Raw genomic sequence first — 12,248 nt, 5'->3', positions numbered from 1 at the left:
CTCCGCTGTCGCCGCCATTTTGTGAGCGTGCTCTGGTACAGCCGCTACTTATCGTAAAGCAGGACGTTGCAAAGCCCAGCGTAGGGCTTACACCCAGCGTTTTTACGTCTAGGTGGTGCAACCGGCCCCAGAGCTCCAGAGGGTGAGATTGGAGCAAATATGCACCTGTCAACAACTCAAAGAACCCAATGAGGGCTAGATTAAATATTAATATATGTCAGCTATATTCATTTTCATATTTCATCTTTTTTGTTTTCTTCCAAATCTACTCATTTTGGCTTCATTTAGAGCCAGGGCCCAAACTGAGGGGGATGGAAGTTACGAGACCAAAAATATCCCTGAATGAGATTTAATTTTTATATTCATAAGATATGATATAGTTAATATCAGCATGAGTGTCATATTAATGTGTGATATTAATTTTATTCAACAGTTCAACATTCAAGAAGTTAATTGTGTGAGTTACATTTTAGACACAATATTGTCTGTTATTTTTCAGTTTCGCAAATGAAATAGTTGCAAACAAATCCACAGCAGAGCTGTTGTGCATCTCAGAGCAACACTGTGGTGTTTGGTTCCTGAATTAATCAGTTTCTGAATGAATCAAGTGAGCCAATTATTCAATGATCCATTCATAAAGACACCATTTGCTTAATTTCTAATTGAACCATTTATAGTTAACAAATCATTTGAATGATTTAATCAGTGATTTATTAAAACAGGAATTTGTTGCCACCTACAGGTGGTTTTACTGATTTATCTTTGACAAGCCTAAACCAGCCAAGGTACCAGCACAAAAACACATTCAGCAAAATATTGAATTACCATTATCAACAAAAATACCTAAAAAATATTGAGATATAATTTTTGTCAATATCCCACACCCCTGACTAAGGGGCATTATTTAGGTCATTTGGAACACAGAGACTGTGTACATCTATGCGTGTGTGTACTTGTTTCATTGTGAGGACCAAATGTCCCCACAAAGACAGTAAAACTTAATATTTTTTTACATTGTGGGGGCTTTTCAGGTTTATAAATCATAGTTCATTTATTAAAACGTTATTTTTGTTAAAGGGGTCGAGTTTAACCGTGTTAAGACGATGAACTCAACGCACACACATTCTGGCTGTGTTCGAATGTGTAATACTTTTTAAAGCAGATTTTCCTCTAGATTTACCCACGCATGAATCCTTTCTTTAGTTTATTGCGGCATTGCTTTACTGATATCTACTGTGCTAGAGTAAATGGTCCCACTTTATATTAGGTGGCCTTAACTACTATGCACTTACATTTAAATTAATCATTTGATACAATGCACTTTTTGTGTACATGCATGTTTTTACATTGTACTTATATTTTAAAAAATATCTGCATGTAATTACTGTACATCTGTAATTAATTTCTGTAATTACATTTATAATTACACCTTAACCCACCCTTAAACCTACCCATACCACCAAACCTGTCCCTAACCTAACCATATCCCACCTCAATAGCAGCAAATGTGTTTTGCAATACAATTTTTTGATGCAAGTACATAGTAGTTAAGGCCACCTAATATAAAGTGGGACCGAGTAAATAAATTAATGTTACAATGTAAATTAAGACTTTTCTACTTGAGAAAGAATGTTGAACTAAACAACTAAAATGGACATAACAAATCATAACATAAGACTGACATCACGTGTTTAAATATGAGAAAAGTATATACAACAAATGCATTACACATAACACAGTATTTTTTTAACACAGTATATTGGATTGTTGTCATATGCTGTCTCGTGTCCTCCAGTAACTTTCGCTTTAATTTGATATCCCCCAAATAAGTCGGCTACAGGTTGAAATTGTGACTACTACTCTTACCACGCTTTCGCTTTTTTTTCCCGCTACACTCTAACGCTTTCGTTAGCTTCGACTGAAAACCAGTGGATCAGGTTGAACCGCGCAGTACAGAGGTCGACAGCTCACACTTTACGAAGCTCTCGCTTTTCGGTAAGTACAAGATTAAGGGGCAGGTTTGTCCTTTTATTTGCTCTTTAATGTTTCGATATTACTATCGACATCGACCTAAGTAAAAGTCTGGAACTGCTCTGTAAATCTATTGACCGTCATTTTGAACAAACCATTTAAGTCTGCAGTCCAAAGAATAAGCGAAATGCGAACAAATATGTGTGAAGACGGGCATTCATCTTCAAGACCGATCAAAATGTAATAAAAGCTTTAAAAGTATGTGTGTGTGTTAAAGTTTGTACGAAACGAAAATGAAACTAAACGCATTTCTCTCCATTCACGTCAGTCTTCAAGACAACATAGGTCTATTAACTACATAACGATACTGGCAGATCGAGCATTTGACAACTTAATTTAACATCGACATTTTAGTGTTGATTTTAAAGGAGTCTATATCTGTCTGATGTTCGCCATATTTTTTTTTTTCTTTCTTGCTAGCTTGCGTTGACCGACTTAAAAGTAGGCCTGGTCTATCTTCTGAACAATAACGATTTGCCAAAATATTTGGTGCATTTTCAATTTGTTTATCAACTAAATTGTCAGATTTATTTAGTACTACACATCCCAGCGTCAAAACATACCTAACCAGCATATGCTGGTTTTTTCAACAGGGCTTCAGCTACTACTAAATAATATGAAGCCAGGATTAACTAATCAGTGATTAATAGCGAATATAGGACTGAGGTAGTTCTTTATAGGTAATCAGTAATTTCTGAATGAGATTAAACTCATGCATGACTATAAAATGATAAAGGATTAGTAGTTAATTAACCACAACATTAGCATTTCTGAGACATGCATTCAAAACATTCAAACTTTAAGCGTTTAAAACTAATTTAAACTTCAAACTATTTCAGACTGAAAACCATCAAACTTAAAACTTTTTAAACTTCTTAAACTTTTCAATCTTTTCAATCTTTTTCAAACTTTCTGGTCCGGCTTTCTCAAGCCAACTTAAAGTTTGTCTTGACGAACTTTTTTATCTATGAGAAAATCGTAGTTGGGCGTTTCTTCAACTAGGGGCACTTTTATCCTTGTGAAGTTGAATAAAAAAAACTTGTTCAAAAGTCACGTAACACAGTCTCATAAGTTAAAAAATTTGTCTAGTTTTAAGGTCTGTAAGAGGACAAACTTAGATTACAAGTACTAGTGCTTAATTCAGGTACATTAATAGTTACCAGATAAGTCATATTTTTAAACTGTATTTTCATTGTTGAAGTTTAAAAGTCTGGGTGTGCGACAAGGAGAAAACAGTGATTTTGACACCTATAAGGAGGTTGAAAAGTATGAAAAAAATCATAATAGAAAGGTAGTAAAAAGTTTTTACGGTGGTTTTATTGTTAGTTTGACTAAGAAAGAGGAATTTGTCCAAAATTATATGTATTTTTATAAATATGACCAAAGAAAATAAAAGTGCCCATAGTCTAAGAATCACCCAGTTATTAAAAATAATTAATGCAACATTTTTATTTAACAGTTTTTAGCATTTTAATGAGTTCAAAAATGTATTTATTAAAAACTTATTAAGACGTGGAACGGCCGTATCTCTTTGCGACCTCAACAAACGAGAGACTTTTCAGACGCGCACTTCAGCTTGCCCTCTTCAGGCGCGAGTCAAACGCGCGCGGAAAAGGTAGCCTACATGTGCCAGATGAGCTTCAGCAGAACAACAGTGAACTGCGGTCTGATGAGATATTGTTATATGTCAGTAAAACAATCTTTCCTGTCCTGTCAGGTGTTTTGCTCATGACGCACGCTCTTCGACTGTATGCAAATATGAGGCGCACGCTCTATCACTCAATCAAAAATAAACCGCACTAGAAACTGCGAGCATACATCGTCAGTTAAGTCACGAAATTAACAAAATGGCGATTAAAGCTGCAAAACTGTGCATGCATGTATGTGCATTACATTTAAGAACGTCTCTCAAAAGCATGCAGCCTACTGAAATATTCTGCAATTCGGGATCACAATAGGGTGCAAGATGATAGGCTATGTCATTTAAACAAAATATATAATTTAATGCACAAGTAGGCCAAATGTGAGCACAGTGCAGTTAAATGTACTAGAAAATATGCACACATTTTTCGTTAATTTGTAAAGTACGAAAATGAAAAGAAAATGAAACCATATTTAAATGCATAAAATAACTCATTTTACATTCTTACATTATTTTCCTTTGTACAGAGCTCGATTTAGGTATGACAAAAGTGCTGCAATGAATTAATTTGAACAACTAATAGAATGATAGAATAGAATGACTGATAATTTTTTCAGAGTTCATTGATTATATACAATTCAGTGAAGGTAGACTATAGTTATCTGCATGTCTCATCCATGAGTGGGCCTATACAATGATTGAGAACAATATTTTGGAGGAGTTAAGACCCAGAACCAAGCTTACTGAGCAATAAAGCTATAGTGAGCCCTTTCATTAAAATACCTGGAGCTAGGTAATACAAAAATAATACAAAATTTGTCATTCACTCAGTATTACTTGATGTTATTCATAAATCTCAGTTGCGATTAAGTACAAATTAATTGTATTCAGTTGTGTTTAGGCACTAAAACAATACTTTATAGTCAAATTCATTTCTATATTGAAATAATGAAGATTTCTGTGCCACCCCAGACTGGTTTCTGGCCCCTTCCTGGCCACCCCTATAAAAATATCCTGGCTCTGCAACTGCCTTAAGAGGGCAAAGTGATTAATATCAGTTTATTTCTGAGTATCTCTATTGCTCGGGGGGAAAAAGCATGTTTGTGAATGGGCATTTGATTTACATTTGAGAGAAACTGAGAAGATTGTAAACAAAGATACAACTAGCCACCTTTCACTGAAAATTGCCGTTGTAAATTTAAAATAGGCCATATGTGTAATTCAAGTAGATTCAAGGAGTTAAAAAAAAAGCATTGGTTTGTATTCATACTTCAATACAAACCAATGCTGAACTTTGACAAAAAAAGAGATTTTTAAATGTTATAATAGTAATTTTATAATGTCTAAATATAAATCCATTTGCAAAACATGTGAAAAGAACTATATTACAGAGTGGAAATGGTAAAGGAGACAATAAATGATCCTCTGCTGCCATTTAGTGGTCATAGTGGGAATCATTTTCTACCAGGTGAAATCTTGGCAGAAATCGGCCATTTAGCATGGCAGATGTTCTTTAAAATACATTTTACTATATAAAAATGTGCAAGAATATAAATGACTTTGAGGCAAATAAATAATATTATAATATATATAAAAAGTGAGCAATATTACATGTGTTTGAAAATAAAAATGAATAAAAAAATGTGTTCTACTGTCTGGGGTCTGCCATCAGGAGTTAAAGGGGATGTCATGTGACACACTTTTATTTTTTTCTTGTTTTTACTTTTCATATTTTTCCCTATGGTATTAAAAAAGGGGGAAGGGGGTTCAATCCTTTGTTACTTTTTTTTTTTTTTTTTTTTTTACTCCTAATGAGTTTGTATCCTTCCATGCACAAGCTATAGTAATGGACCTTTGGTCATTGACTTGCAGAAAGTTTTCTGCGCGAGTTACTAGAATACAGGGGGCGCCGACACTGTTCTTGCATACCCCTCTGCAAATGTGCAGTTGCGCCCCTGATGAGATCTCGACTATATTGTTTGCGATTGTGATCGCTGAATAAATGCACTTACTCAACCGCTGTTGTTTTAATAAAGAAATAGGCTATTGCAATTTGGAATTAGTGGAACTACTAGGAATTTCACTGTTATAATAGTTTTGTTTTAGCTGTTTTCATAATGTAGACAGAGAGATTGCATAAGTCTTTGGTATTAATTTATATAATAAAAAGCCTATAATAAATCAGTACACTAGATGATGTAAAATACACCATGTATGTTTCCACATTCTATTGATTTGTACTTACTGGAGAAATAATAAATTAATTTTGATCAATTTAACCATTATACAGAATGACGAAAATGTGACTAAGATTTCATTGACTAAAACTTGACAAAAATGCTCATTCATTTCATTGGCTTAAAACTTGACTAAACAAAAACAGGACAAGGTTGTCTAAATATGATAACTACAATGTACATTTGAGTAGGACTAAGACTAAATTAAAAATGGCTGCCAAAATGAATACTGTACGGTTAATTAATAATAATCTTATTGCTAAAATGTCCAGTTTTCATTGACTTAAACTAGACTAAAACTAAATAGGATAAGGATGACTAAATAAGATAAAAACTAACAAGGACATTTTAACACGGGACTAAGACTAAAATTGAAAATAGCTGACAAAATTAACACTACGTCACAGCCTCTTTTTTTTTTAATTCCAACTATTGGATAAAAAAAAAATGGCTGCTGTATTTGTGTGAGGTGGGTTGCCACTTCTGACAAAGCGCTGTTAAATATAGGTGAAACTACGCTGCAAAAAGAGTAAATAAAAAGCTTTCTTAAATAGGCAAAAAACGCATGTATGTTTTCTTAATATGACAATTAAAAACCAACAGACTGATGAAAATGCGGGACATTTACTCAATATGTGCAGGACAAGGGGTGAAAATGCTGTGCGGTACAACGCAAAGCGGGACGGGTGGTCACCCTAGTGTGAGAACAGTGTCAATTGTGTGACTCTCATGCTGAATGCGTGAGAGTTGGCAGCCCTGATAGGCTAATGTGCAAAACAGAATGTGTCTTTATTTGTTTTCAAGTTTAGCTTAATTTTAGCTTAATTCCTGTTATTAAATTAAAATTATTAAAAGATCAATCTTATGTATTGTAGATAACGTCGTCAACCTTTAAATTTGCTGACATTTGCCTCTCAAATGATAGTGCTTGTCAAATATGTCCCTCTTTGTAATGACAGAAACACGTTACCTAATGCAAATTGGATATCTCCATTAACAAACTGGGTTTTCAGAGAAAGTTTATAAGTTATAGATCTCGTCTGCACTTCTGTTCTAGCTTGTTGACTTGCTAATCTAATCATTTCTTTTACTAAACTTTTGGTTCTGTGGCAAATTGCTTCTGATGTTCTTAATTTGTCTGTCTGTTAAATAAATACATGTATAGCCTGTTTAGGTATACTTGATAGCTAAACTCAAGCAAACCTGTTTAAATAGATAATATTAAAATGAATGTTACAGAGCAAAATATGCTGTAGGACATTTTCATAACATAAAAAGTGTTGAAGTACATATTTGAAAACTAAGGTATGTTCTTAAGTCTTCTCTTTCTGAAAATTTCATTGTTTAGCTCAATAAGATACAAAGGCAGAACAATATTGTCACATTTACGTCTGAAAATGAGTAAACTAAACAACACAACACAACACAACACAGGTAATACCACTGAGGATGAGCAAACGAAACAGCATGTTAAACACACCACTACAAACAAACACAGCCTATAACGACAAAGACTAAAGAAACCGAAGGGTTTATGCCACATTCGAAACAAGGTTTGAAGTGGGAACATCCGAGTTGAAATGTCCCACTTCAAACCCCAGTGAGTTCCTGTGGCGATGGTGGTGTGGTTCAGCGAGGTCTGCAGCGGGAGAGAGAGCAAAGAGTATAAAAGACCAAGAGGCGAAACTCAGTAGAACTTTCCATTGCAACAGCGGCGCCCAGCAGCAGCCCTGCGCTTCCGCCATTTTGGGGTGAAAGCGACTCGGCAGTCCACTAGCTTCTAGTTGCCGGTATGGCAAATATCAACTGCTTTGTTTAAAAAACCACACATTAAAGCTGAAATACAGCTTGAACAATGACAACAATATCGTACAATCACTAGACTAGTGATTATCAAATCCTTTTAACAGTTTATTTTACAGATTTTATTTTAAATTGTGGAAGTCGTGACCTCATGGTTAGAGAGTCGGACTCGTAACCCAAAGGTTGCGGGTTTGAGTCTCGTACCGGCAGGGATTGTAGGTGGGGGGAGTGAATGTACAGCGCTCTCTCCCACCTTCAATACCACGAATGAGGTGCCTTTGAGCAAGGCACCGAACCCCCAACTGCTCCCCGGGTCACCATACTTGGCCATATGTCACGTCACTTTTTTTTTTAAAGTCTTCCCTTTTTTCACAAAACCTTTTGCTCTCTAGAAGCCATGTCAGTTTCGGTTGAAAATATTTTAAGTTCAAGTGTTAGCATTATTAACACTGAATTAATACCAACATATGAAATTAAATTAATGACAGAACAATTAGGAATGTTGGACAATAAATATAAGCGCCACCTAGTGGCTGTTACCCAAAAAGCATCAGAGTTTCGCTTCTTGGTCTTCTATACTCTTTGGAGAGAGTTGGGAAGGTGAGTAAGTGGGTCAAGTGCAAATGACAAACACCTGTGTCTTGTTTCAGTAATTGGCATGGAGAGACTGCATAAAGAGACCGGGGAATGAGAAGCTGACAGTGAGGGACAGACTGCTGACTGGTGCATGTGTGTGTGGAAACCGTTTGCTCTGGAGAGCCCCAAGTATATTGCTTATGCACTGTGTTATATTGAGCGCTGGTAGCGTGACGTTCTGTTTGTTTATTGAATCTCCTTCCTGATCTCTGACTTTGTTACACTGGTGCCGAAACCCAGGAAGGAAGCAGGAGAGCCATCATGCAAACTCCGACAAGTATGCCATTTGCGGATGTCATCTCATCCATCGCGGTTCTACATCAAGCGTTACTGGATATGCGGAGTGACCAGGAGCGTCGCTTCCAGGCCATTATCCAGGCGCAACAGGAGGACCGCGAGAGGTTCCGGAGCTGGATGGACCGGGAGGTTCGGGCAGAAGCAGCAGCTCAGCAGACCCCACCCACCCACCTGCCGCTGAACAAGATGGGAGCTCAGGATGACCCCGAAGCCTTCCTGGATCTTTTTGAAAAAACAGCAGAAACCTGTGGGTGGCCACGAGAGCAATGGCTGGTGCGCCTGATACCGCTGTTGTCTGGAGAAGCACAGGTGGCTGCTCAGCAATTGCCCGTACAGAACCTCCTGGTCTTCAATGATCTCAAAAGAGCCATCATCCAGCGGGTTGGCCGAAGCCCAGAGCAACATCGCCAGCGGTTCCGTTCACTGGACCTGGGCAAGAGCGGCCGAACCTTCGTGATGGCACAACAGCTCCGGGACTCATGTCGCAAATGGCTACTGGCTGAGGGAAGCGACGTCGAGCACATCATCGACTGTGTGGTACTGGAGCAGTTCATCACTCGTCTGCCGAAGAAGACGGCAGAGCATGTCGCAAATGGCTACTGGCTGAGGGAAGCGACGTCGAGCACATCATCGACCGGGTGGTACTGAAGCAGTTCATCACTCGTCTGCCAAAGAAGACGGCAGAGTGGGTCCAGTGCCACCGACCGACGTCGCTGGACTCAGCCATCCAATTGGCGGAGGATCAGATGGTGGCGTGCCCTGGGGTCGGCGAATCCCTTCCAGCTGTCTCTCTCTCTTCCCCTTTATTTTCTCCCTCTCTCCCTGCCTCTCGACCTGTCCCTCTCCCCAGGTCCCATCCTCTAGGTCCTCCACGAGCCCAACCCCGAGCGTGGGGTGGGACCGGACAGGATTATGCTGCTGGTCCGAGAGCTCCGCCCAGGGGGGCGGGGCTGATCGCGGCTGGGACCGATACAGCGTCCGTTTTCCCGCTCTCTCCACGTCAATCATTTGGCCCACTATTGGGGAGGTCTGGGTCGGCCTGTTGGCGTTGCGGGGACCTGGAGCATTTTATTGACAGGTGTCCCATGATGGAGATGGGGACAATGATCCGGGTCCCGTATCCCCCGCAGGCTGCCCCCAGTCAGGCTGGCTGGTACCAAATACCTGTAAGTATTAAGGGGGGTACCTATCAGGCTCTGGTGGATTCAGGATGTAACCAAACCTCTATCCATCAAAGCCTGATTCAGCCCGAGGCATTGGACACAAGCCGCTTAGTTCAGGTACGGTGTGTGCACGGGGACGTGGTGAAATATCCTTAAATGTCCTCTGTTATTCAATTTAGGGGACAAAATCATAGTGTAGAGGTCGCAGTTAACCCGCATCTCCGACATCCGCTAATTCTGGGAACTAATTGGCCTGCTTTTAGTGAATTATTGGGATGTTTATGTGCGGATGTCTCTTGGAAAAAGAAAAAAGCAGGGAAGGGGGCCGCTCGTGCAGGTGGGAGAGGCTGAACGGGGACCACTGAGATCTGAACCAGGGAAACAGAGTGAAATTAAGAGGCTGATCCTCTCAGAGTGTGATGATTTTCCTCTGGAACAGTCTCAGGATGAGTCATTAAAACATGCTTTTGAACAGGTCCATTATATTGACGGTCAACCTCTTCCAAACTGCTCATCTGCTTTCCTATCCATATTTTGCAATTGTAAAAGACCGGTTGTATCGTGTGACCCAAGACGCTCAGACAAAGGAGGATACAACACAGTTATTAGTGCCAAAAAGCCGTTGGGAAATGCTTTTTCAGGCGGCTCATTGTAATCCCATGGCTGAACCCCCCCGTCACAGTTCCATTCAATACACATCACATTAACATAGGCTACTGATCTCATGATGTCGCCATGACACAATGAGAGTAATTAAACAGACTCAAGCCTTCTACAGACTGTGCGATTGTGTCTTATAAAGTACACAAATACATGAAACGAAACAGTATTTATATTGTTTTTTTACCTCTGATGCACTGCAATGTCTGAACTGTCTGAACTGTCCTGAGCGCGTCCTCGACAGCCAGCGTGTGACGTGTCTTCTTCTTCTTGCTTTACGGCAGACCGCAGACTTATAAGTGCATTACCGATACCTATCTCTCAATCGAGCCGCAGGGTTTAATTTGGTTTTGTTTGTGTATGTTTTTTATAACTCTCAAAGCCGTGATTCCCATTCACTTCCATTATAAGAATGACAGACTGCAACGGTTTGAGTTAAAAGTCTTCGTTTGTGTTCTACTGAAGAAACAAAGTCACCTACATCTTGGATGCCCTGGGGGTAAGCAGATAAACATAAAATGTTAATTTTTGGGTGAACTATCCCTTTAACACTGTAGTCATCAATGACAATTAAGCTTTATTTCGTGCACCGATTTTCAAAAACAGCCTGTTTAACGCAAAATACATTTCTTTTCATGTTTTTCACTATACGGGCCGCAAGAGAAATATTAAGGGAATAATTTAAGACAGTTATGTACCGTTATCAGCATATGTTGAAGTAGTTTCGTCTCTCGTTGTCTCAGAGAATATGCACCGTTAATGCAGCGTTTGAAAGCTCCGTCAGTTTTTTTACTTTCAGTTTCTCTATAGTGAATTGACTGACGTTCACCGGCATTGCGCACAGTTTGCGCGTTGCTTGCTTGTGTTGCTTGACCCCTCCCCCATAATATCACACTTGTAGTTGGGTACTCTTGGTTCGTTTGGTCTGGACCAAAAAAAGAAAATGATACGTTTGGTCCTGGTCCGCTTAGCATTCACAATGGCAGTACCATTTCTAGGCATAGGCAAACTAGGGGGTCACCTAGGGTGCCACCAGCAGGAGGGGGCACCAATGAGCGCACATACTGGCACTACATTTTAGCAGGGTTGTGATAAAGAGTGGCATGGCCAACCAGAAATATGATTGCCACCCCCACTGGATCCCCCAACATCATTGGGCTAGAGTACTGTCAATCTGACGATGCCTGTATGGCATTGGATCAGAGCGCTGTCAATTGCTGCCGGATTGTTGCATGCAAAGTTTGCATTTGGAGCACTCAACAACACTGTTAGATCAATGGATTCTGTCAGTGCTTTGGCAAAGTAACGTGATTTTTTTTTTTTTCAAAGACCAATTTAAAATATTGGTACAGCAAAAAAGTGCACAAAATTAGTATTTTGTTAAGGCAGTATTTGTGGCAGTCGAGAAATCACGCTGCAAAATTGGTCCAAAGGGTGTGCTTTTTTTGCGCCAATGCATTGTTTAAAGGATCAGTGTGGTGTGTGTAATATTCACATAGAAAAATTTAACGGCCAATTAAAAAATATAGTAAAATTTGCTAAATCACAAGATCAATACATCCTATATTAAACCGCTTTGTTGAATTTAGCGCATCCTTACGGAAATGTTGAAATGCTGAATTAATTAATTCAATACTAACAGCACTTAATGGAAGCATTGTCATACACATAGAGAGCAGAGTGTCATAAAGGGGAAGTTCACGCATCAAGGCAAGGCAAGGCAAGTTTATTTACATAGCAAATTTCATACACAATGGTAATTCAAAGTGCTTTACATAA

The 12,248-nt window shown here is 39.0% G+C and overlaps 1 protein-coding gene across 1 annotated transcript; it reads left to right on the top strand.

Moving 5' to 3' along the window:
* Positions 1 to 1,961: 1,961 nt before the first annotated feature.
* LOC107749514 (uncharacterized) lies at positions 1,962 to 9,294 on the top strand. Its single transcript, XM_016564691.1, has 2 exons — positions 1,962 to 1,995; positions 8,364 to 9,294. The coding sequence occupies exon 2, from the start codon at positions 8,611 to 8,613 to the stop codon at positions 9,292 to 9,294; it is 684 nt and encodes a 227-aa protein (XP_016420177.1). The 5' UTR covers positions 1,962 to 1,995; positions 8,364 to 8,610.
* The last annotated feature ends 2,954 nt before the right edge of the window (positions 9,295 to 12,248 follow it).

This window comes from Sinocyclocheilus rhinocerous, unplaced genomic scaffold (assembly GCF_001515625.1).
Source record: "Sinocyclocheilus rhinocerous isolate Xijiao unplaced genomic scaffold, SAMN03320098_v1.1 scaffold3965, whole genome shotgun sequence".
Lineage (NCBI taxonomy): Eukaryota > Metazoa > Chordata > Actinopteri > Cypriniformes > Cyprinidae > Sinocyclocheilus > Sinocyclocheilus rhinocerous.
This window is presented reverse-complemented; position numbering and strand designations above follow the sequence as displayed.

Coding starts and splice junctions, on each gene's coding strand:
- LOC107749514 (XM_016564691.1), top strand. CDS start 8,611: ATGCAAACTCCGACAAGTATGCCATTTGCGGATGTCATCTCATCCATC.